We start from the raw sequence: 21,801 nt of genomic DNA, 5'->3' as shown, positions 1-21,801 counted from the left end.
GTAGCCCAAACCCAGGGATAGGAGCCCAAGGGGTATATAGGGAAATCGCGCGCCAGCCCAGCCACCATTTTAGGCTTGGTGACCCGGTGGCTGGGTGCGCGAGTTTAAAGTTTCATTGCTGTAGGTGTAGGCCTTGAGTAGGAAAGATTACCTGTGGTCATGGCGGCTGGCGATTTTCGGGTTCTGGAGGCCATCCGACTGCTGAGTGAGGCGGGGAGGATGGACCTTCTGGTGCAGGATGCAAATTGGACGAGGCGCCCGGTGAGGCGCGCGTCCGCGGAGGTGGCGGCCACCGTCGCGGCGTGTTCGCCCCCCGGGAGTCCATTGGGCAGAGCGGTGAGTGGAAGGGGCAGCGCGTATACCAGGAACGCTGCCCCTGAGTCGGAGGTGGGGCCGGAGGAGCGCGCGGTGGGTAGGGAGGCGGCGAGTGTGCGGGGACGCGCGACGCGACGGGGGAAGGCGCCGGGTGCCTCCTGCGAGAGGCCTAAATCTTACGCGGGCCGCTCCTCAGGTAGGGGAGTGGCCGTAGTCAAGGCAACGGTGAGGGCGCGGGGATGCTCCTGGGAGGGCCGTGATGTCGCGAGTAGAGGCGCGAGGAGAGCGCTGGGGCGGGCGGATCAGCCGGAGGAGGTAGAAGGGCTAAAGGAAGTGCCCGAGTGGGGGATATTGCCGGCGGAAGTGTCATGGGGCGGCGCAGAGCGGCGCCGCGCTGCCTCGCTGTGTGGGGTCGGCGGAGAGGGGGTAGGGGGACAGAGACTGCGGGAAGCGGGGGCGGGCGGGCGGGAGCAAGGAGCGACGGGAGGCGTCCGGAGGGGGCAGCAGACAGTTGGGGGCAGCGAGAGGGGGGGGGCGCGGGTCCCAGCGGGGGGGCGAGCGCGCAGGGACAAGAGGCGTCCAGGGAAGAGTGGGGGAGGGGTGGGGGGGGCGTAGCGCGGGCGGTATAGAACGGGACGCAGGGGACAGGAGCGTGGCGGTGCCTGGCGGCGGCGGGAGGGGCCAGGCGGAGGGGGATATTGGAGGGGGAGCAGCAGGGGGGGAATCCCCAGTGCTGTTTGAATCGGAGGGTAGTGAGAGGGACTGGGAAGGCCTGGACATATTTGAGTCCTGGGCGGAGGGGTTGGGGGGTGCGTCGGGGGCTGGAGACGGGGGCGTCGGGTTGGGTGGACAGAGAGTAGGGGAGGAGGGGATGGGAGGGGGGCGCGGTAGGGGTGGGGGCGAGCGGACAAGGGGTGGGGGGGCGGGGAGGGGGAGTGGAGTGACGGTGACGACGGAGATGGGGGGGATGAGGACGTGGGGGATTGGAGCACGGTGGGACAGGCGTGGGTCGCGGAGACGTCGGGGGCCGGTAAGCGGGGATGGGATGGCAGGAGGAAAGGAGGTAGGCCCAGCACACCAGACCATTCCTTTTCTTTGCAGGTAGCGGAGCGACAGCGGGCACATCGCGGGGTGCCGGACTTGGCAGGGCTGGGAGCGGCCCGGCGACGCCAAGGAGAAGGGAGGGTGGAGCCTCAGGCGGCGTGCCCGTTACCAGCGAGGGATCCCGGCGCGGCTGGCACAAGTAGGCCCGTGACGGGCTCGCCAGCCCCAACACCCACGGGGTCACAGCGTTCCGGGGGGCATCGCCAGAGGAGCACCGGAGAGGAGACTGTGGTTTTACCGCGGAAGCAGGTGGCACCACCAGCGGGCAGCGCTGGGGGTGCAGGGCAGGAGGAATTGGACTATGAGGAGGAGAGTATGGAGGAAGGAGAGTTGCGTGAGGTGGGGGACGGTAGGGACGGGGGGCCGAGTAATGTTGTGGCTAGTTTCTTACAGGTGTCACGACGCCAGGCGCAGCCCACGGGTCGGACATCGAGGTGGGAAAGCAGCTCGGCCCCCAAGTCAGGACGCCGGGAGGAGCGGCAGACGGAGACTTTTGGCGCCAGGTAATACACATTTGCTCGGGCGTCCAAGGATGGTGTCAAGAGGAGTGGGGGGGCGGGGGTGGAGGGGGTGTAGGGGAAAGATTGCGCAAAGGTACGTACGTGGTGGATGTGGCTGTGGGCACGGACGGTACGGACAAGGGGTACAGCGGTCAGACCAAGAAGGAGGGGACGGACGAGAAAGGGACAGGGGACGCAAAGGCAGGGGAGACAAAACTGGAGAGTAAGGAATTGAAGATAAAGCGGTTACCATATATGGGAGTGACCAAGCCCTTGGGGGCGCACTTGATGTTGGCAACAAAAGAAAGGATCTGGAAAGGGGAGTATGTGGAGATGCTCAAACTCCTGCACAGAGAGGTCAGGGCGAAAGAGGGTTCTAAGGAGGAGGAATTTGAGCTGGCAAAGAGGCCTAAGGTACCGCTGACAATAGAGAACTGGACAGCGGCTTTTCTGATATATGCCAGTGTGTACTGTGAGAAGTTTCCGGAGAGGTCAGTGGCCATGTTTAAATACATGGACGTCATTCGGAAGGCACAGATTACAGGGGGTGGATATGCCTGGGCTCAGTATGATGAGGAATTCCGGGCGCGCATGGCATGGGATACGGAGGCAAAGTGGGGAGAGTTGGATACGGATCTGTGGCAGCATACCATGGGCCTTGCCGGGTCGGGGAAGACTATCTTTATGGCCAGCAGGCTGCCGCTAGTGTATCAGCCCTTTCGAGGGGGTCCCACCCGCGGGGGGGTGGGTGGAGCCGGCAGGAGACAAGGGTGCTTGCTGGGACTTTAACAAAGGACTATGCACGAGAGAATGTTGTAAGTTTCGGCACGAATGCACGGGCTGCGGCAAGCGACATCCGCTGGTCAAGTGTTGGGGGACGCAAGGTCCGGGGCACATCAGTCAGCAATGGCAGTCTGGAGCCCCTAAGGCTGGAGCCCGGCAGCAGTCTCAGCAGGGAGGAGGAGGGAGGGGGGCCTGGGCCAAAAGGCTCGTACTCCGGTTAGGGTAGAGCAGTTAGTAGGGGCGCTGGGGGGTTATCCGGACAGGGCGGCGGCGGAACAGCTGCGATCGGGGTTTCAAGAGGGGTTCAGGTTGGGGTACGAGGGGCCGAGGGTCCGGAGATGGGCAGACAATTTGCGATCGGCGCGGGAGCATCCACAGGTGGTGCAGGCGAAACTGGACAAGGAGGTACAGGAGGGCCGCATGGCGGGACCCTTTCGCGAGTGGCTATGGCACTGGTGGTGACCGCGGGCGCAGCAGCGCAGATGGCAAAGTGCGACATCAAGTCAGCTTTCCGGTTGCTGCCAGTTCATCCAGATGACTGGGATCTGTTGGGCATACAATTCGGCGGTCACTGGTATGTGGACAAGGCATTGCCGATGGGCTGCTCCATGTCTTGCGCACTTTTTGAATGTTTCAGCACGTTCCTACAATGGCTGTTTACGGAACGGACGGGTCACCAAGGCGTGACACATTACTTGGATGACTTCTTTTTTGTCGGCACCTCAGACTCCGCGGACTGCCAGAAGGGTCTGGACAGCTTCCATGAGATCATGGGGGACATGGGCTTGCCACTGGCCCCGGAGAAAACACAGGGTCCCAGTACGGCACTGGCTTTCCTCGATATTGAATTGGATTCGGTCCTGATGGAGGCGCGCCTCCCGGAGGATAAAAAGCGAAACATGTTGAGCTTGCTGACCAGTGTGTTGACACGTCAGAAGGTGACGGTCAGGGACATCCAGGTGTTGCTGGGACATCTCAATTTTGCGTGTAGGGTGGTCAGAGTAGAGCGGACTTTCTGTAGGCGACTGGGGCGAGCGTTGGAGGGGCAGAGGCCTCCACACCATCATGAAATGAAATGAAAAAAGGTATTTAATAAAGCGCACTGCGACCAAGCGGCTTCCTGGCGCTAAAACCTGATCAAGACTCACATAAATCAAACCAAAGAGTTTAGGGAGAAAAAGCCTGAGAGAAAAGGAAGGTTTTTAAAGCTTTCCGGAAATGGGAATAGATAGGGATAAAGCGGATGGATAGGGGAAGACTGTTCCAGAGCTGAGGGGCCAAAACCGAGAAGCGAGTGCCCCCGGTTCTGGATTTGCGGAAACGGGGGATGTACAGGAGAGACAGGGAAGAAGAACGAAGAGTGCGACAAGGGGCATAAGAAGAGATAAGGGAAGTGATGAAGAGAGGAGCGGACCGAGAATGAGCCAGAAAGGCTAAACAGGCCAACTTAAAAATTGATCGAGAGTGGACGGGAAGCCAGTGAAGGGATTTGAGTGCAGGACTGATGTGAGAAGATTTAGGGAGGGAGAGAATAAGGCGGGCAGCTTGATTTTGAATGGCCTGAAGTCGGCGAGATTGAAAAGCAGGGATGCCGACGTACAGGCCATTTCCGTAATCGATGCGGGAGATGACAAGAGCCAAGACTATGGTTTTGAGGGCATCGGTGGAAAAGAACCGAGAGATCTTCCGGATGAGACGAAGGGACAAAAAACAGGAAGATACAACGGAGCTAATCTGGCTGTGCATCGAAAGGTCATGGCTGACTTTAATGCCAAGGGTGCGGACAGAGGAAACAGGTGAAGGGGGGGGGGGGCAAAAGAAAGGGGCCAATGTGCAGGGGACCAAGAGTTAGAGGGACCACCCGTGAGGACAAGTTCCGTCTGGTCAGGATTGAGTTTCAGATGGTTGGCGCTCATCCACTCAGAGATAAAAACTAGGGTGGAACAGAATTTGGGAAGGGATTCGGGAGAAGAGGATAAGTCAAAGATGAGCTGAAGGTCGTCGGCATAGTTATATACAGAGACCCCCAGCTCGAGGAGGGAAGTAATGAGGGGTTGGATATAAAGATTAAAAAGAAGGGGGGAAAGAGAGGAACCCTGAGGAGCGCCACAGGTAACCGGACGGGAAGGGGCCGAAAAACCAGAGAGGTGGACCGCCTGGGACCTATCCTGAAGAAAGGACGCAATCCAGGAGAGGGCCACACCCCGAATACCAGCTGATCTGACACGGTCGAGAAGGATGGAGTGGTCGACCGTGTCAAATGCAGCGGACAAATCGAGGAGGACCAGAGCTTGGGGAAGATTGAGATCGGCTTTCCCCTTGAGCTCATCCAGGACCGCTAGGACCACCACCTCCGTGGAATGGCCCGGACGGAAACCTGCCTAGTGAGATGCCAACAAGCCATTCTGCTCGACATAAGAAGAGAGACAAGAGGTGACATGTACTTCAAGAATTTTGCCAAGATATGGGAGAAGGGAGATGGGACGAAAGTTGGAAAGAAGAGAGGGATCCAGGCCAGTTTTTTTTAAGATGGGAAGGACAATAGTGGATTTGAAAGAGGAGGGGACAGAACCCGAAGCCAAAGAAGAATTGAGAAGAGCAAGAGGAGGGGCAGAGCAGTTAGTGAATAGAATTTTAAGAATACGGGCTGGCGCACAATCGGCGGGAGAGCCTGACTTGACTTTGGCCAGGAGTTTAGAGAATAAATCAGGAGAAATGGGAGGAAAGGAAATAAAAGAAGAGGGAGGAGGGGGGGGGGAGAGACCAGGCAGGGTTGGGACACAGGGGGAATGTTAGCTTTGATCTTCAAGATTTTGTCAATGAAGAAATCATTGAGTGAGGAGCAGAGGGTTTGTGAAGGAACAGGGCCGGGGGTGGAGCGGTCGGAAGTAGCTAGGGCGTGAACCAAGGAAAATATTTCCCGGGGCTTGTTGACAGCCAAAGCCACTCTCCCAGTGAAATAAGAGGTTTAGGCTGCAGTGATAGCTTTTTTGTATTGCGTGAGGAGTAATTTGTATTTGGCGCGCCGAGAAGGGCTGTAGTTACATCTCCAGAGGCGTTCCGACCGTCTAAGATCCAGTTTGAGCACTTTCAACTCTGGAGACAACCATTTATGAGCGTCGTGGGGATGAACCGTTTTAACCTTTCTGAGCGGAGCAACTAGGTCGCAAGAAGAAGCGAGCCAAGTGCGGACGGTCTCAGCTTGAGAATCGAGAGAGAGGTCGTTAAGAGCCGGAGCAGAAGAAGCTAAAGTGAGCGTGAGAGCGTCGAAATCAATCGAGTTCCAGTTACGGGCTAAAAGGTTTTTAGGAAAAGAGGGCTTAACAGCCATGCCCAGAAAAATGGAAAACAAGATATTAAAATGGTCCGACCAGAGACAGGGGGAAATAAGGAGAGAGGAAATATTAGCACAGGTGGACCAGATTTGGTCTAAGGTGTGGCCCTGAACATGAGTGGGAGCTGTGACATAGGGAGTGAAATTGAGACAGTGAAGGGTAGCAGAAAAATCTTTAGAAGAAGAGTCTTCCCTAATATCGCCTGGCCAAAAGTTGAAGTAGCCAAGCAAGAGGACCGAGGAGTTATTGACCACCAAAGTGGCCAAGAGGTCCTGGAGGGAAGAAACAAAGGAAGGCATAGGTTGAGGGGGGCGATACACGAGAACAACTGTGAGAGGCACCGAAAGATTGAGTGAGCGGACCACCAAGTAATCCACGTTAGGTATTGGAGGATAAGTGAGGATTTGGAATTTAAAAGAGGAACGGATGAGCATCGCCACTCCTCCACCGGCTTTGCCTGCCGGGCGATCAGCTCGAAGGGCATAGTGAGAGTCGGGGAGGATGGCCAAGAGGTCAGGGAAAGAGTCGGAAGAAAACCATGTTTCGGTCAGACAAAGGATATCAAGGGAGTCGGAGGTCAAGAGGTTAAAGAGGGCCGTCTGATGCCGACCGCAGAGCGGGTATTGAGAAGATGGACGGAGGCAGTGGTGGGAGCAAAGTGAGGGGTGAACGGGCGGGGAGTGGAACGAGGAGTGATAGGTGCCGGATAGGAAGGGGGAGAGGAGAGGATACCATGTGAGTCAAGGAGCTGCAGGAGAGGTAGAGGCGGGGGAAGAGAGGACGATAGTGCTGTGAGCTGGGCAGCCGAATACGCCACAGCCGGGGCAGAGTGTATAGTCATGTGCGGCTGTCTGCCGGGGTGAGAGAGGACTTGAGGATGTGGCAGTTTTTCCTGCACCAGTTTAACGGGGTGCCTTTGATGAGGGAAGTGGACATGGTATGGGATGTGCAGATTTTCTCGGATGCAGCGGGGAGCAAGGGATTCGGACTGTATTGGCAGGGGAGGTGGTGTGCGGAGCCCTGGCCCGAGGAATGGTTGGAGGGAGGCAGGAGCATTGCGTTCTTGGAATTCTTTCCCTTAGTGGTGGCAGTCACACTGTGGGGGGTTTTGTTGGCCCACAAAAAGGTCACGTTCCGGATCGACAACATGGCGGTGGTACAGGTGGTGAACAGGCAGTCGGCACGGGATGCGCAGGTGCTCAAGCTGTTGAGGGTTTTTGTGCTGGGGTGTTTGAGACATGATATTGCGTTTCGTGCGGTGCATGTGCCAGGAGTGGACAATGACATTGCGGATGCCTTGTCTCGTTCACAGTGGGAGAGATTCCGTGGGCTCGCCAAGGACGCGGACGTGAACCCGACCAGGATGCTGAACCAACTCTGGGAAGTAGGCAATACCGGATGCTACAATTGGTTCTAGGTTCATTAGCGCGGGCGACGAAACTGGCATACAGGGCGGCATGGGAGTTGTTTGTCCGTTCGGGGGCGAAATGGCGGGCTTCCGGGGCGGAGAGACGGGAGGATGTCGTGCAATTTATATTGGACCTGGTGGAGAGAAGTTTGACGAGGGTGACGATAGTGGGCAAGCTGGCAGGGGTTGCGTTCATCGGAAAATTGTTGTGGGGCTATGCGCCATCCGCGGGGGAGCTGGGGGCTCGGATCTTGGAGGGCTGGGCGCGGGAATGTGGGAGATTGGCCCGGGTGTGGAAGCCACTGTCCTGGGAGCTGTTAGGCAGGGTGCTGGGGGTTCTGCCCGAGGTGTGTTGGGATGGTGGGGAGGCCTTGCTGTTCGCCACGATCATGTCTTGGATGTTTTTCGGGGCGTTTCGAGTGTCGGAATTGCTGGGGTCGAAAGGGGAACGGGGTTTGACCTGGGATGAGGTATCCTTTGGGGAGCAGGTAGTGAGCATTTGGCTGCGGAAGGCGAAAACAGACCAGAAAAGTCGGGGGAAGTGGGTTACTCTGAGGAAAGGGCGCTCCCCTACGGTTTGTCCGTTCCGCTGGGGACGGCGGTGGAATTCGTGCTCTGGGAGACTGGGGGGACTGGTCTTTTCCCATCAGCAGGGGCGAGGTGTTAAAGCTTCGCAATTGCTGGTAGTGCTGCGGAAAGCACTTAGGAACTTGGGGGTCGATGAAAAGGGTTTTGGCACGCATTCTTTTCGTATTGGGGCAGCGTCAGAGGCACATGCGAGGGGTTGGGACAGGGAAGACATCATGAAGTTGGGTAGGTGGTCTTCGAATTGCTACCAGTGTTAGGTGCGCAGCGAGCGAGGGGGCGGGGTGACAAAAAAAATTAAAAAAATTAAAAAATAAAAAATTAGGGGGGGACATCAGAACAGCAGAGTTTTCAAGGGGGTGTTGGCTAGGTTTTCATTCTTGTTTTTCTTTTCAGGTTCGGTCATGGGACCCCTGGCCAGAGAAATGTCCATTTGGATGGTGGGGCACTCGTTCGTGAGGAGGGCGCAAATTCAGGCGCAGGAGAGCTATTTTGGGGAACATTTGGGGTTCAATAAAGATTTGTTCTCTGTGGGGTGGAGGGGTAGGGGGGGGATGCGATGGAAAGAATTGGTGCCGGTGTTGAACGGGATCTTAAGGGCAGGTCGGTGCCCAGATGTGTTGGTTCTTCATTTGGGGGAGAACAACATGGTGAGGGAGACAGGTTTGGCGCTGATGCGTGCAATCAAGAAGGACTTGGTTTTGATTAAGGAGAGATGGGCGGGTTGTTCCATTGTGTGGACGGAATTTGTCCCCCGGAGGAGTTGGAGGGGGGCTGTTAACCCAGGTGCGGTGGATAAGGCGCGGCGAAAGCTTAATACGGAGATGGTGAGGTTTTGCCGGCATTTGGGGATTGGCCGCGTGGCACATGGGGACATTCGCTACGATGCGCGGGAAATGTTCAGGGACGATGGGGTGCACTTGTCCCGGATGGGAATGGACCTGTACCTTTTGGAGTTGAGAGAGGTGTTGGCGCGATTGCTGGGAGTTTACAGGCGTTAAGTCGTGCGGGGTCGCGGCGCTTGGGGGGGGGGGGCAGAAAAAAGGGAGAAAGAGGCGTAGCCGCCGACACTTCCCCCTTTTTCCTGGGTGGCGGGGTGGTTGACAGTTGGCCGGGATTGGCTAGAGTTTGTTGTTAGAGGTTTGGTAATTTGGGTCCAGGGACAGGTAAAGGGTATCCAGGTTGGATAAGTTTAGATTAGAGGTTGGATAGTTACAGTTGCACTGAAGGCAGGTAGGGGTTACGGTCAGGGGAGTTTGGGAGTTGGGAAAGGCTACATGGTGTAGGATTGGGTTATATGTTGGTTATGGAATGTTATGTTGTATTTTGGGGGATGGGGGAAATGATGTAGGGATCGTAGGGGTGGGGGGAAAACACAAGGGGTCAGGAGGTTATTGTATAGCGAGGCGTTAGTTTTGTAAGGCAGTGGCCAAGGAGTTTAAATTGTGATATGCACCTGTTTCAATAAAGCGGCCTTTTTCACACACAATAAAGTGGTCTGGTGTCGGCTTGCCCCCCTCTCCCCCCTTAATCTCCCAAAGGGATATGTCGCGCTGTTTTGCAGCAGAATCTCCACAGCTGCCTGGCACTAGCTCTTTTTATGGGATTTGCATTATTTGTTTCCCTTTTACTCGATAAACAGTGCAGCCGGGGCTAGGGTGCACGCATAGCCTCTATGTGTGCAGGAGCACAGGTTTGTGCTGTGTGAGCTTTTTGCACGCTGAGTTCTAAAGGGGCCTCTTGTATCTGGGGAGAAGAGTATGACTCTTTGCCTGGAGTGGTCTCCACCCTCTTTTAGAGCATTCCTCCCCAATTGTTATCCCCGTAGCTGGCCACATGTGCATTTTCGTTCATATTCTTAATGCCAACATAACCAGTTTTGTGCTTTGTATGGTACATTGGAACCAGCCCTCGTTCAGAATAAAAATGTGCATCTTTAAACTGTGTTGTGCCTCTTCTGATTTTCAAATCCTGCCCCCCCACCGCCCCCCCCCCTTCAGGGCTAAACCCCACTGTAACAGATAATGTGTTCTCTTTTGAGGTGCTTTCTTGTACCAGGTTTACCACAGCCCATGCGTTTCTTTTAATTTTTGGCAGATTTAGTTTGATGTTTAGCCTGATAATCACAAAGCGTATATTGGATTCATATATGACAGCTCTTCCTTTGCTTTTAGTATCCTGCAATTTTTTCTGTCATCCAGATTTTATGCCGAACACACATTCTTAAATATTGCCAAAAAATGAGGGTGATTACTTTTAGGTAGTTACCTGGAGGTTTATTTAACTTCGATCCCTCGAATTTTCACTTCTCAATGTAGTGGTCCTTGGAGTGATTAGCCACCTATATTTCCAAATCAAAATCTAATGCCTCCTACAATGTCCCTATATGCTTTCTTGATGTAAAACAAAAGCAAATCTTATCTTCCCATGGAGCATCACTAGTAGGACATTTCTTAGCAGAGAGTGTCCAACAACCAGATTCATAGCACATTTTCAGGACTACTTTTCAGTACGTGAATAGGTTTCATTTATCTTATGTAACTTTATGTGTATGTCCTGAAGATCTGACTAATTTGAGCCTTTTCAACCGATGGTGGACACTCCTGTTTAGGAGATGCCAGCTGTCAATCACTGGAGCATCTGCAGCATTACTGAGTCTTTGCTTCATACTTGGTACTGGGTTGGCATTGCTGCTCACCATGTGAGATATTTTGACCCCAGTAACTGGCTGATATTCTGCACCAACAGTTCTGCACACAGACTCATTTCTCAAATAGATAGTATGATTAATCTTGCAGCCCCAGCCTCTCTGTGCCCGCCAGTGAACAAACCACAGAGAAGATATATCACCTTCCTTATGCATATATACCTTCCATGTACTTATGTATTTTATATTTATTTCTTTACATGTAATTCAGCATCTCCAATGCACTACTCTATATATCACACCCTATACCTCTATCATTATATCCTCTACCTTCACGCTCTGACTCTTCCCATACCTCATTCTACCATTCTCTCCAGTGCACTACCCTATTTTTCAATAATATATTTGAAGACAACAAACAAAATGCCTCAGCCACATACTATTTCCATGCTACATAGCACTGTATGCTGGGCCCTGAGACACAGCCTCTAATTTGGAGGTCACTCATTGCAGAACCTGCTCAGTGAGTTTCTAAGGGCTGATTCTGAAGGGGAGGGTCTGCCCCCGCTACCCACACCGAGCCCTTTTAGACATAGTTAAAGTCAGTCAACAGGCCAAGAAGTACGAGTTTAGGGTGATAAAAATATAGCATACAAAGTGTGAACCCAGCCTGCATTCAAACCTCCACCAATGGCCCAAAACATCATAGTTCATGGGTTATTGTAGAGCACCAGAGTTTTGTTCTCTGAACTTACATCAAACAATTGAGCCGATAGAAATCTTGGGAAATTTCCTGACAATCCGGCCCCTTTGAATGGCCAGAAGAGATCATATAGTGCCAGTGACCCATTAGGCTCTGAACAAGTAGTAACTCCAAGACTAGGGAGTATTACATTCTGGTGTGAAGGACCAATCCAGAGTGCGATTTGTTTTTATTCTACAGGCATAGGCTTATTACGGGGTACAGAGGGTGTAAGGAAAGTGGCAATGGTTTTCTTGGAGAACCTCACCATTCCAGTCAGAAGGTCCATCACATAGATGTGGAAGCTCACAAGGCCCCGGGGTGCTGGGTCATAGCTGGTGCAGTTCAGATCTGATGAAGAAAAACACAGGAAACACAGAGACAACATTACAAAACTCAAAAGGAAACATGCCTAGCCTTAAAGATCCTTACAATAAGGACATCGTAGTAAGGATTCATGATTTCATCAGTAAGGGTTTGTACGCAATATAAATAGGTCACAAAATTGCACACCAACATCCTGTGTAATTAATTCGGACCTATAGAAATAAAGGTTACCGCATTTATTTGGTTCACCACTAGATATGATAAATCTATTGTTTAATAGAGAATGCCTGTATAAGCAATGAGAGGTGTTTATAGTTTGTAATAAGAAATTGAATTTATTGTTATGGTGCACGTAGTATAACATTATAAATTGTTGGGTTTTTTATATAGCCCTTTTGAAATGACAAGTTTGTCACGAAATATGTTGGCTGAAAATGTTTTGTCTAACCTGCCCTTTGGGGCTTAGTAGCTTAATACAAGATTGCATGATTGAGATTTCTGCAATGACTGCTGTGAGGCCATTATTCTAAGACATAGAATGTAAATGTTAAAGGAACTGAATGTGGTTTCTGTTTTGGCTGCTACTCTAAATTGTATTGTAGTGCATGCTTTTTTTGTTCTCATATTACATTTTTTAATGTGTGCTTTTTGTGGGGGCATCCTTGCGGCAGGCGCTGTTTCATTAGTTTCCCATTAGCTTCATTCTACCTCCAGCATTGCCTGTTTATGTCGAGTGTAAGGCCGGGGGGGCATGCTAAAGAGGCCTTGCTATCAGGAGGGGCCCCCTCTGGACTCTATCAAGAGCTCTCCGGCCAAAGTGCTATGCTGAGGTGGCCCCTTGGAGTTTGGGGGCCCACCCGCACTGTGGGGGCTACGGGGCCCTTTGTTACGCCCCTGCAGACAAACTCTATCCGGCAGTCAGGCTCTCTATATTTTTGCGCACACATGTTGACTTCGTTCTTACATACATATTTCTATCTGGCCAAATCTCGCTTGGAGCGAGAATAGGTTGTTGGTCAATCTTTCTTTAAGGATAGTAGATTTGCACTTCCTTGTTGCATTTCAATGGAGGGGAAAGCAGTAGCTAAGAGAAGCATGCCGAGAATTCCTCCAAAGAAGAGGATGAGACAGGTCCTGCTCCTAAGCAGCAAGAGTGTTTTCATTGGCAGCAGTTCAGAAGATGGTTGAACATGCTGTAGAGGCCATGTCATCGGCTGCAGAGAAAGCTCCTTCACCTTAGGTGTCCAAGGCGCAGATCCTGTGGTCGACTCTCAGGATGGTCAGATGATGAGGACATCAAAGGACATTTTGTGCAGGGGCAGGACTTATTTGATTTGCTAGTGCATTCAATTATCTAGCTTTACCATACGCCCCAAAAGTGCAGAGGGAGATTTATTTCTCTTTTATCATTGCAAGGAGCCTCAATCTCCCCCCTTACATACTGCAATAAGAAATGTTTTGACGACTGAGTGGAAAGGTGTCAATCGCAAGTAATTTCCAAGTTTCTTTGTGCAAAGGTACCACTTGCAGTCATTTTCGGAAAAGTTTCATCCTTCTGTCTTTTGGCTGGTCTTTTCACCAAAGGGGAAATAATTTCGGAGGAAACTGTCCTGCCAGAAACAATTGATAAAAAAGTGAAAGCAGCAATTAAAAAATCTTACACCGCCTCCAATTTTGCTGTCAGAGCAAGTGCGTATGATAACTAAATAGTTCAGCCTTTCTTATAGGACGTTCATGCCTTGGCAGAGCTTGTCCTGAGTTGTTCAGATCTAACCTTCACTTTGTCCATCATGCAACGGTAGATGTGTTTTCTCCCGGATATTTTCTTTGACCTGTTAGGTGCAGTTGCATCTTCATGTGGGGCAACGATCACTGCCAGAAGACACTTATGGATGCGGTCTTGGAAGGCCATGGCTTCCCATAAATCTTTGTTTGTGCACCCACTTTTACCTTGTTCCAAGTTAATTGGATCACAGCTTGAGAAATTCGATAAAAAACAAAATCTACAGAGATTCGCAAGTTATTAAGGCCAGTGAAGTCCGAGTTTAGAGGGAGAGGAGCTCTGTTCATGAGAGCTTTTGGTCCAACAACCAAGGGAGCTTCTCATCCCATTTGAAGAAGAAGTTGCAACCAGGGGACACCTCTCTCAGACAAATCTCAGTCCCAGTCAGAGTCCAAACATTTAACATGCCAGGACCCTCCCAATCCTAACTATGCCGGGAAAGCTCCTGCACTGGTTGGAGGTCATATACAGGTTTTTAGGTCTCGCCCAGCGATGCAGCGCATGCGTTGCTCGCCTCGGCGAGACCTATTGTTGGCGGTTTAGTTTGCAAAGGGGGACAGGACATGTACACGTGCCCAGAAGACAGGACATGTGCACGCCTACGGTTGAAGACGTTACCATAAAAGACAGCAGGCGTGCGAGGACAGGAGATGTGCACGCGCGTATGGCTCGGCCGCTCGCTCCCTCTCTCCCTCCCTGTCTGCGCGCACGCTGCATGCACGCTGTTTGCCTGCTCGCGGTTGCCTTGTTACCACTGGTAGGTGAAAGTAATGTCTTGCATGGGTAAGTGAGGGCAAAAGACTATATGCAACTGTTAATGCACATGTGGCGGTAACTTGGGCTTTATACAGACTGGTCGTTATAACCTGTTTTGCAATTGTGTTTAATTCCGCAAACCTGACAAGTGTTGCAAGTTACTACTGTCTAATCTAACGATGCTCCATTTACCGACCCGGGAAGCATGGAGGCTAAATGTGCGGGTGCACTAATTTTCAGTAAAAAAAAAATACGTGTCCCCCTCCCGCGTCGGCGACCGCAAAGCAGGCAGAGCAGCCCTAGCTCCTGTCTGGAAGCATTGCCGCGGTGAAGCGCTGTGTCAGCCAGGCAGGAAGTCGGCAGCCGCCGAGCCCAGCCAGTGAAACACTGCAGCTCCCAGCCTGCGCATCCCGGCGGCCCACCGGCGCAGGGAGCAGGAGAGCGAGAGACGAGCTGCCAAGACTGATGTCTGTGTGTGTGAGGGGGGCAGGGGGGAGGGCAGGTGCTCTGGAGAGGGGCACTCTGCCACCACCAGTGTGTGTGGGAATAAAGAAAGGGGCAGTCAGGCTGGAGTACAGTGGCAGAACTGTGTGTGCGTGTGTGTGGAGTGGGGCAGACAGCGGTGGAGCAGAAGAGGGACAGGGTGTGTGTGTGAAGAGTGAGGGGCGAGCTGCCAGGACTGATGCCTGTGTGTGCGTAAGGGGGGGAGGGGGATCATCACCAGGAGCGCGGGAGAGGGGTGCTCTGTCGCCACTGGTGTGTGTGGGAATAAAGGAAGGGGCAGCGAGGGCTGGAGTACAGTGGAAGAACTGGTGTGTGCGTGTGTGTGTAGTGGGGCAGGCAGCGGTGGAGCTGAAGATGGACTGTGTGTGTGTGTGTATGAAGTGAGGGCATGAATTGCTGAAGTGCAGTACAGAGCGGCGTGCGTGCTGGAGAAGAGTGTCAAAACTCGTGTGTAGAGTGCAAAATGAGGCAGAAAGGGAACTGAAGAGGGACGCTGCCAGGACAGGTGTCTGGAGGGTTGAAGAGGCACATGGAGTGCAGGGTATAGTGCCACAAGGTGTGTGTAAGTGGGTAGGGAGTGAGGGAAAAGAATAGGGACACGCTGACAGGGCTAGTGTGTGCGTGTGTGTTGAGGTATGGGGGCAGGGAGTGCAGCGGTGCAAAAGAAGGACTTTTCGCCAGGAACTGTGCATGTGTATGTTTGTGTGGCACACTTTAATAACTCGTGTGTGGTAAGGGGCACACTGCCAGAACTGGTGTCACTGCCAGGGTTCCCGACTTTGGAGCTGGAGAGCCAGATGCGTGTCTCGGCGTAAACTCAACATCCTGTGATTCTGGGCAAATCACTTAATCTCCCTGTGCCTGGAAAACATGAATGTGTCCTTGTGTACTGTAGCTGGTGCCCATGTGACGTGCTCCAATGCCTTCGAGTCGAGTTTGTGCTATATAAAACTGCAAAAAGCAGAACGTGTGTGTGTGGAGGGGCCTGAGAACTTTAAAAGTAATGAGAACATACATTGTCACAAGTCGTGTGTGGGCATGGAGGTGGGGCGGAAACTGTTTAGCATAACAGAGGGGCGCACTGCCAGAACACCCAAACTATGAGATAAGGAGCGCATTATGAGTAAAAGGGGCACCGCACTTTTCCCCCTCCACCACCTCCAGAACTCATGTGTGAGAAGAGAACTCTGGGCCAGGTGTAAGGGAGTCAGATACCTTTTAAAGGATGGCACCGTGCCAATGCCTTAAGTTATGAGGTCCTTGGGCCTTGATGTCAATGAGTCCAGGAACATCCGAGAGGGCCACACTGCTAAAAATCACGAGATGGGCACACTGCTTGTACTTGTGTGCATGTGTTAATGAGGGCAGTGAGCGGAGATGTCAGAAAACTAAAGAGGGGCAAACTGACTGAATGAATGCGAGTGTTTGTGTGGGGGGGCATCAGGGGGTATAGGAGGTGCTCAGCGATGAAACATGGTAGAACGTGTAGAGGTAATGTTGCCATGTATGCAACTGGTGCCTGTGTGGGCAGGAGATCCGGGAGGCCGGGGTTGGGAGGGGGCGGGAGGACTACGCAGAATGGGAAAAAGATATCAGTTGCAGTGATAAGGGGCACGCCCTTAAAACGTGCGCGTGTGTGGGTGTTGTTGATGGACGTACGACCCAGAGCACAAAAGAGGGGCACTTTCCTAGAACTTTTATAAGAGGTGGGCACGAAGCCTAGGCTATATAAATACAATTACAATAAGAGGCAGCTTATTGCAGAGGAAGGCATTGCGCCAGGAGGGAGAGATTTCAGGTAGATTTTGATATGTATTTATTTTTGTTATTTTGGTTTACTAGTTTTTTTTGCATAACGCTATTACCCGATGAGATCCTAAAGTGCTTTGCACATGACATGTCTGGAAAGAGGATAAGTATATTTACATCAAGAAACAAGTTACAAGAGTTGTCTAAAACAGATTCATTGCAGTTGTTTGACAAGCGGGAATTAATTACCATAAAATGTATACAATGAGTTTTACAGTGTGGGCCCTGCATGCAAAGAGAGATCTGGGGGAAAACAGATTTAAATTTAGGTTGTTTATATCTGGACTAGCAGCAGAAGAATTTTTATCCGGCCTTCAAAAGATGTAAAGGGCAGTGCTAGAAATGGGAAAATTGAAGTGCAGGTACTTACCTGTACCAGAGTACCTGCTTGTTTCTGTGAAGTGCCGGTATATCCAATTAAAAGTATTACGTCTGTCTTGAGAAGTGCCGGTACTCCACCTCTCAAAATAAAACAAGAATTGGCATAGCCAATAGGTCTCGCCTTTGGGGCTTTATAAGTGTTTAGAGAGAGCTATTGGCTTTGTTAACGTTTTTAATATGTGTTGCAGAGCATTGTGAATGTTGCGCAGCATGTGTAAAAGCTATAAGTAATAATTTAAAAAGTGTTATAACCATTTGTCACTTTATATATTACCTAGAAAACATTATATACAACTGAAGTATCCTAATAAAAACCAGAATTAACACCAAAAATGTGTTCTAGTTTTACGCTGGCAGTAGTCAGATGCGCGCTCCTGTCCAGAGGTTAAAGGGGCTGTGGAATACAGACATTCCTCAGCCCTCCGCTTCACAAGAGACTCTGCGGGGCTCTCCTGGGCCAATTACCACCTCCAGGAGGGACTCAGGATTCTTAGGCGCAACGGTCCTTCTTAATTAAAGGCCACATGGCTTCTATAAACTCGGGGGCAAGATAACCCTGGCAGTTTATAACCAAGAAGCCAACGGCCCCATCTCTGTTGTCAATATACAGCCACAGAGTAAAATGCTTTTTTGTGCAGCCTCTTGTGGTATTTTCTTAAAGCAGATGAAAAATAACATCCCATTTATTCATTGTAAAGTTTTTGCTACAGCGCTGTAGACCTTAAATGAGTGACAGTGCACTTTGAAACAAGCATTCAAAATGCAATAGGTCTCACCTTTCATTAAGTTAAAGCCATTTGCTTTGCTATACAATACCATTAGCAAAGCAAATGGCTTTAACTTAATCAAAGGCGAGACCTATTGCATTTTCAATGCTTTTTCTAGACAGCTGGAAGACTCACATTTCGGACATGAGGACTTGGAAATGATATCATCAGTGTATCAGATAAGCTTTCCACATTTAAATTTAGAAATGTTCATCAAGACTCCATACAGAGCGTCAAAGGGCATTGTTGAAGGTAGTTCAAACACTTCTAACCAAGGCCACAATTGCACCAATTCCAAAGGGTCAAAAAGAGAGCAGAGTTAATTTGATAAACTGTCTGGTGCAGACATTATTAGGAGGTTTCAGGCCAGTAATAGATATTCAAAATGGCAACTTTGGCTGGCATAATCCCCTTCCTGAACCAAGGGGACTTTATGGTATCAATAGATATCTTGGATGCTTATTTGCATGCTTCAATGCACAAGTCACCCAAGACATTCCTCAGATTCTGCATTCAGGACAATCAGTATCAATTTCAGGTCCTGCATTTTGGACTGGCAACTGCACCAAGAGTTTTCACAAAGCACTTTGCTTCAGTGGTAGATAAATTACATGCCTTTTGGGGTTATATTTTCCCACACATCAATGATTGGTTGATTGTATCTCCTTATTTCTCTAAGTGGTCAGAGAATGTGGCATCGGTGAACAAGATTTAGGAGGAGGCGAAATCATTCCAAATCACATCTTGTTCCAACACAATCAATCCAGTTTATCAGAGCCTTGTTCGACTCGGAGGTGGGAAAGGTGTTTTGCTGGAATACAGACGAGTGAAGGTTCTATCTAATCAAACAGGCCCTTCTATCCAAGACAAGAGCTAGATCTCTGGAATGGTTAACTGCCCAAGGGAATATGGAATGTACAGTTTCCCTGGCTCTGTGGGTTCATCTACATATCAATCAATCAATCAATCAATCAAAGCATTTGTAGAGCGCACTACTCACCCGTAGGGTCTCAAGGCGCTTGGGGGGGGTGCCGTTACTGCTCGAACAGCCAGGTCTTCAGCTTCTTCCTGAAGGAGAGGTGGTCCTGGGTCAGGCGTAGGTCGGTCGGGAGGGAGTTCCAGGTCTTGGCGGCCAGGTAGGAGAAGGACCTTCCTCCTGTTGTTGCTCTTCGGATGCGGGGGACGGCGGCGAGGGCGTGGCTGGCTGATCGGAGGTGGCGTTTGGGAGCGTAGAAGTTGATTCGGTTGTTGAGGTAGATCGGGCCTTGGTCGTGGAGGGCTTTGTGTATTCTTTAGTAAGGCACCTGATGGATCACTGGCTCTATGTATCTCAGGAGCACGAGCACCTCTTCTCTATTACCCCGCAGATTACAGCGGCCCTTCAATGGTGTCTGTCATTTCATAATTCTTCTGCCCAGAGTAGTGACAATGGATGCAAGTGGGATAGGCTGGGGTATAACTCTAGATTCTTTGGAATTCCAAGGATCATGGAGTACCCGGGAGAGTTCCAGATCATCCAAATGGAAAAAACTAAGGACAATCCTCTTAGCTCTGAGGCATTTTTCTCACACGTTGACAGGTCAGGCAATCCATATCAGGACGGACAATATTATAGGCAGATTCCTGATAAACTACTGAGGGGGAACAGGGTTACAAGTGTTGTTCCAGCTATCTCAGGAGATAGGTCTGTGGGTGGAGAACAATTTAACTCATATCATTGTTGCTTATCTTTCAGGCAAACAGAATTGTCAAGCAGATCATCTCAGACACTCGTTCCCAGCCACAACCTCTTGGTGCCTTCATCCGAGGGCATTCAAGAAGATTTCCCAGAGGTTTGAGTTACCATGATTGGATCTTTTTGCTCAGCAGAAGAATTCTCTTCTTCAACAATTTTGTTCACTAGAGCAATCCAGTCAGGCATGGGCAGTGGATGCACTATCTCTAGTATGATCCTCCAGGTCTACTATATGCATTTCCACTGATTCCACTAATCCTCAGGGTCATACAGAACATTCAGGCAGATCACGGCTGGGTATTACTAATATCCACTTGTTGGTCTTCTAGAAACTGGTTCCGAATTCTTCACAGACTCTCAATATACCCTTCGTGTATATTTCCAACTCATCCATATCCATTGAGAATCCCTCTCTTGGATCAGTCAACATTGGAGAGGCTTCACCTGGGAGTCTGGAGCTAGAAATTTTACATCTTGAAAGGCAGGGCTGTTCTGCAGAGTCAGCCCAGGAAAATCAACCTTCATTCCTCATCAGCAATCTTGAGGGTTTATGAAGAAACTGGTAGTCTTTTGCAAAGGGGTGTTTAAGACAGGGTATTATGCCACAGTCCTGTGATCCTACACAGATATTGGAATCTTTGAGGGACGGTTTCCTCCTTGAGCTAGCATTTTCTACTCTTAGGAGCCAATGAGCAACAATCCGTTCACTCAGAGGGGTTGAGTCTTCTTCTATAGATGATCTGGTGGGAATATTATTTAAAGAGTTTTTCTAACAGAAGACCAGTCTTGCATTACCCTATTACTTCATTACTTCTTGGGATTCACCCCGGTACTAAAAGCCCTACAATTACCTCCACTTGAGACATTAGACACTGGACCTTAAAATGTTGTTTTATAAAACATTATATTTAGTGGCAGTCTGTTCAGGGCATAGAAATGGTGAATTAGGGGCCTTGCTACGCACTGATCCTTTTTGGAGTTTCTTTACAGACAAAGTGGCCTTAAAACCTGACCTAGAGTTTCTACTTAAAATCAAGTCTTCTTTCCATACATCTCAGGATCTGGTGCTCCCTTGTTATTACCCAAATCCATCCTCTCAGAAAGAGATAAGGCTCCATACTCTGAAAGTGCATTGAGCTCTAATCATCCATGGAGAACAGCTTCTTGAGCGAAGGTAGACCCTTTGTTTGTTACCTTTAGTCTGACTGGGAAGGGTCTGAAATCGTCTTTCTCCACTTTAAGTAGATGGCTAAAATCTACTATTGTCATTGCCTACAAGTCAAAAGGAGCAGTCCTTCCTGGAGCTGGGGAGATTCAACATATTGGGCCCTTTTCAAAGGGTCTTAAATGAAGAACATCTGTGTAGCTGCCACACTGGCTAACCCGCACACAATAATGGTACTTTATAGGCTGCAAGTAGGGGACATTCCTCCTCGGATTTTGGAATGAAAGTATTGGAGTCTGTAGAATCTTTGTAAATATTACTACATATGAAATTTAAATTCACTGTGTGTAACAGACATTTTATTTCATGTGGGTATTGATTGAGTTTTCTTGTATTTTGCTATTTGCATTCTGCCTGGGTATTTACTCAAGCTGTAAGGACTGGAATGAGGAAGGCGGGGGAGAAGTCAAGGGCCCACTCACTTGCCAGTTATCTTCATTACTCTGAGCTCAGGTCTTCCTCATCACACTCCTAATTGCCCTACATCCCAAATGAATATTTTTTTAAAGGGCTTTGGCTTGGTTATTACAGGAAGAGGTATTGCCACAACCCACTTTTATCAGGTGTCGTCAGAAAGCAGCAGGCGGACATTTTAGCAGTTTTGAGTAGTTAAAAAAAAACAAAAAACAAGGTCGTAGCTTGACAGCGTTCGTCCCAGGAGGAGCAGAACTCCAACAGGAAGGACTATGACGAGGAAGACCCTGGCTCGGAATAATGAAGATTACCGATAAGTAACTGGGCCATTATACACAGTTTGAAATTGTTGTGCATAATTATTTGTACTTGAGGGTGTTCCTGGTTTAGAAGTTTCATGTATGACTCTGCTCACTCACCTTTGCTCTGTAGTGGCATTTTCACAAAGCAACATTGCAGATTTCTACACATCGTTGCATTGTGTGAATGATGATAATCTGGGACTAACGTGTTTATTTGTGATGTTTTTCAATGACTGTGTCAATCCTGACGCCTTCTCAATGTATTTTGTTTTTGCATGACTGAATTTCTACCTGCCATCTCACTGTTCTTTTTGTAGGTGCTCACTTACCGCCGTTGTTGACTGTTCCATTTTCCTGGCCCAGTTGAAGAGCATCAAAG

The 21,801-nt window shown here is 50.1% G+C and overlaps 1 protein-coding gene and 1 long non-coding RNA gene across 3 annotated transcripts in view; one reads left to right on the top strand and one right to left on the bottom strand.

Annotated features, from left to right (window-relative positions):
• The window catches only part of LOC146809534 (transmembrane channel-like protein 7), a 344,379-nt gene that overhangs the window by 200,858 nt on the left and 121,720 nt on the right, over positions 1–21,801 (bottom strand). The window contains exons 4-5 of the mRNA XM_085616363.1: positions 21,752–21,801; positions 11,688–11,770 (exon numbers count right to left, since the gene is read on the bottom strand). The exon at positions 21,752–21,801 is cut by the window's right edge and continues 112 nt beyond it. Coding sequence (XP_085472489.1) covers positions 11,688–11,770; positions 21,752–21,801 — 133 coding nt within the window. The remainder of the gene's footprint in view (positions 1–11,687; positions 11,771–21,751) is intronic.
• LOC146809535 (uncharacterized) overlaps positions 1–21,801 on the top strand; it is a 314,763-nt gene that overhangs the window by 292,890 nt on the left and 72 nt on the right. For both annotated transcript variants that reach the window (XR_014966450.1, XR_014966451.1), the window contains exon 4: positions 21,740–21,801. This exon is cut by the window's right edge and continues 72 nt beyond it. This is a non-coding gene — a long non-coding RNA (uncharacterized LOC146809535). The remainder of the gene's footprint in view (positions 1–21,739) is intronic.

This window comes from Triturus cristatus, chromosome 7 (assembly GCF_964204655.1).
Source record: "Triturus cristatus chromosome 7, aTriCri1.1, whole genome shotgun sequence".
Lineage (NCBI taxonomy): Eukaryota > Metazoa > Chordata > Amphibia > Caudata > Salamandridae > Triturus > Triturus cristatus.
This window is presented reverse-complemented; position numbering and strand designations above follow the sequence as displayed.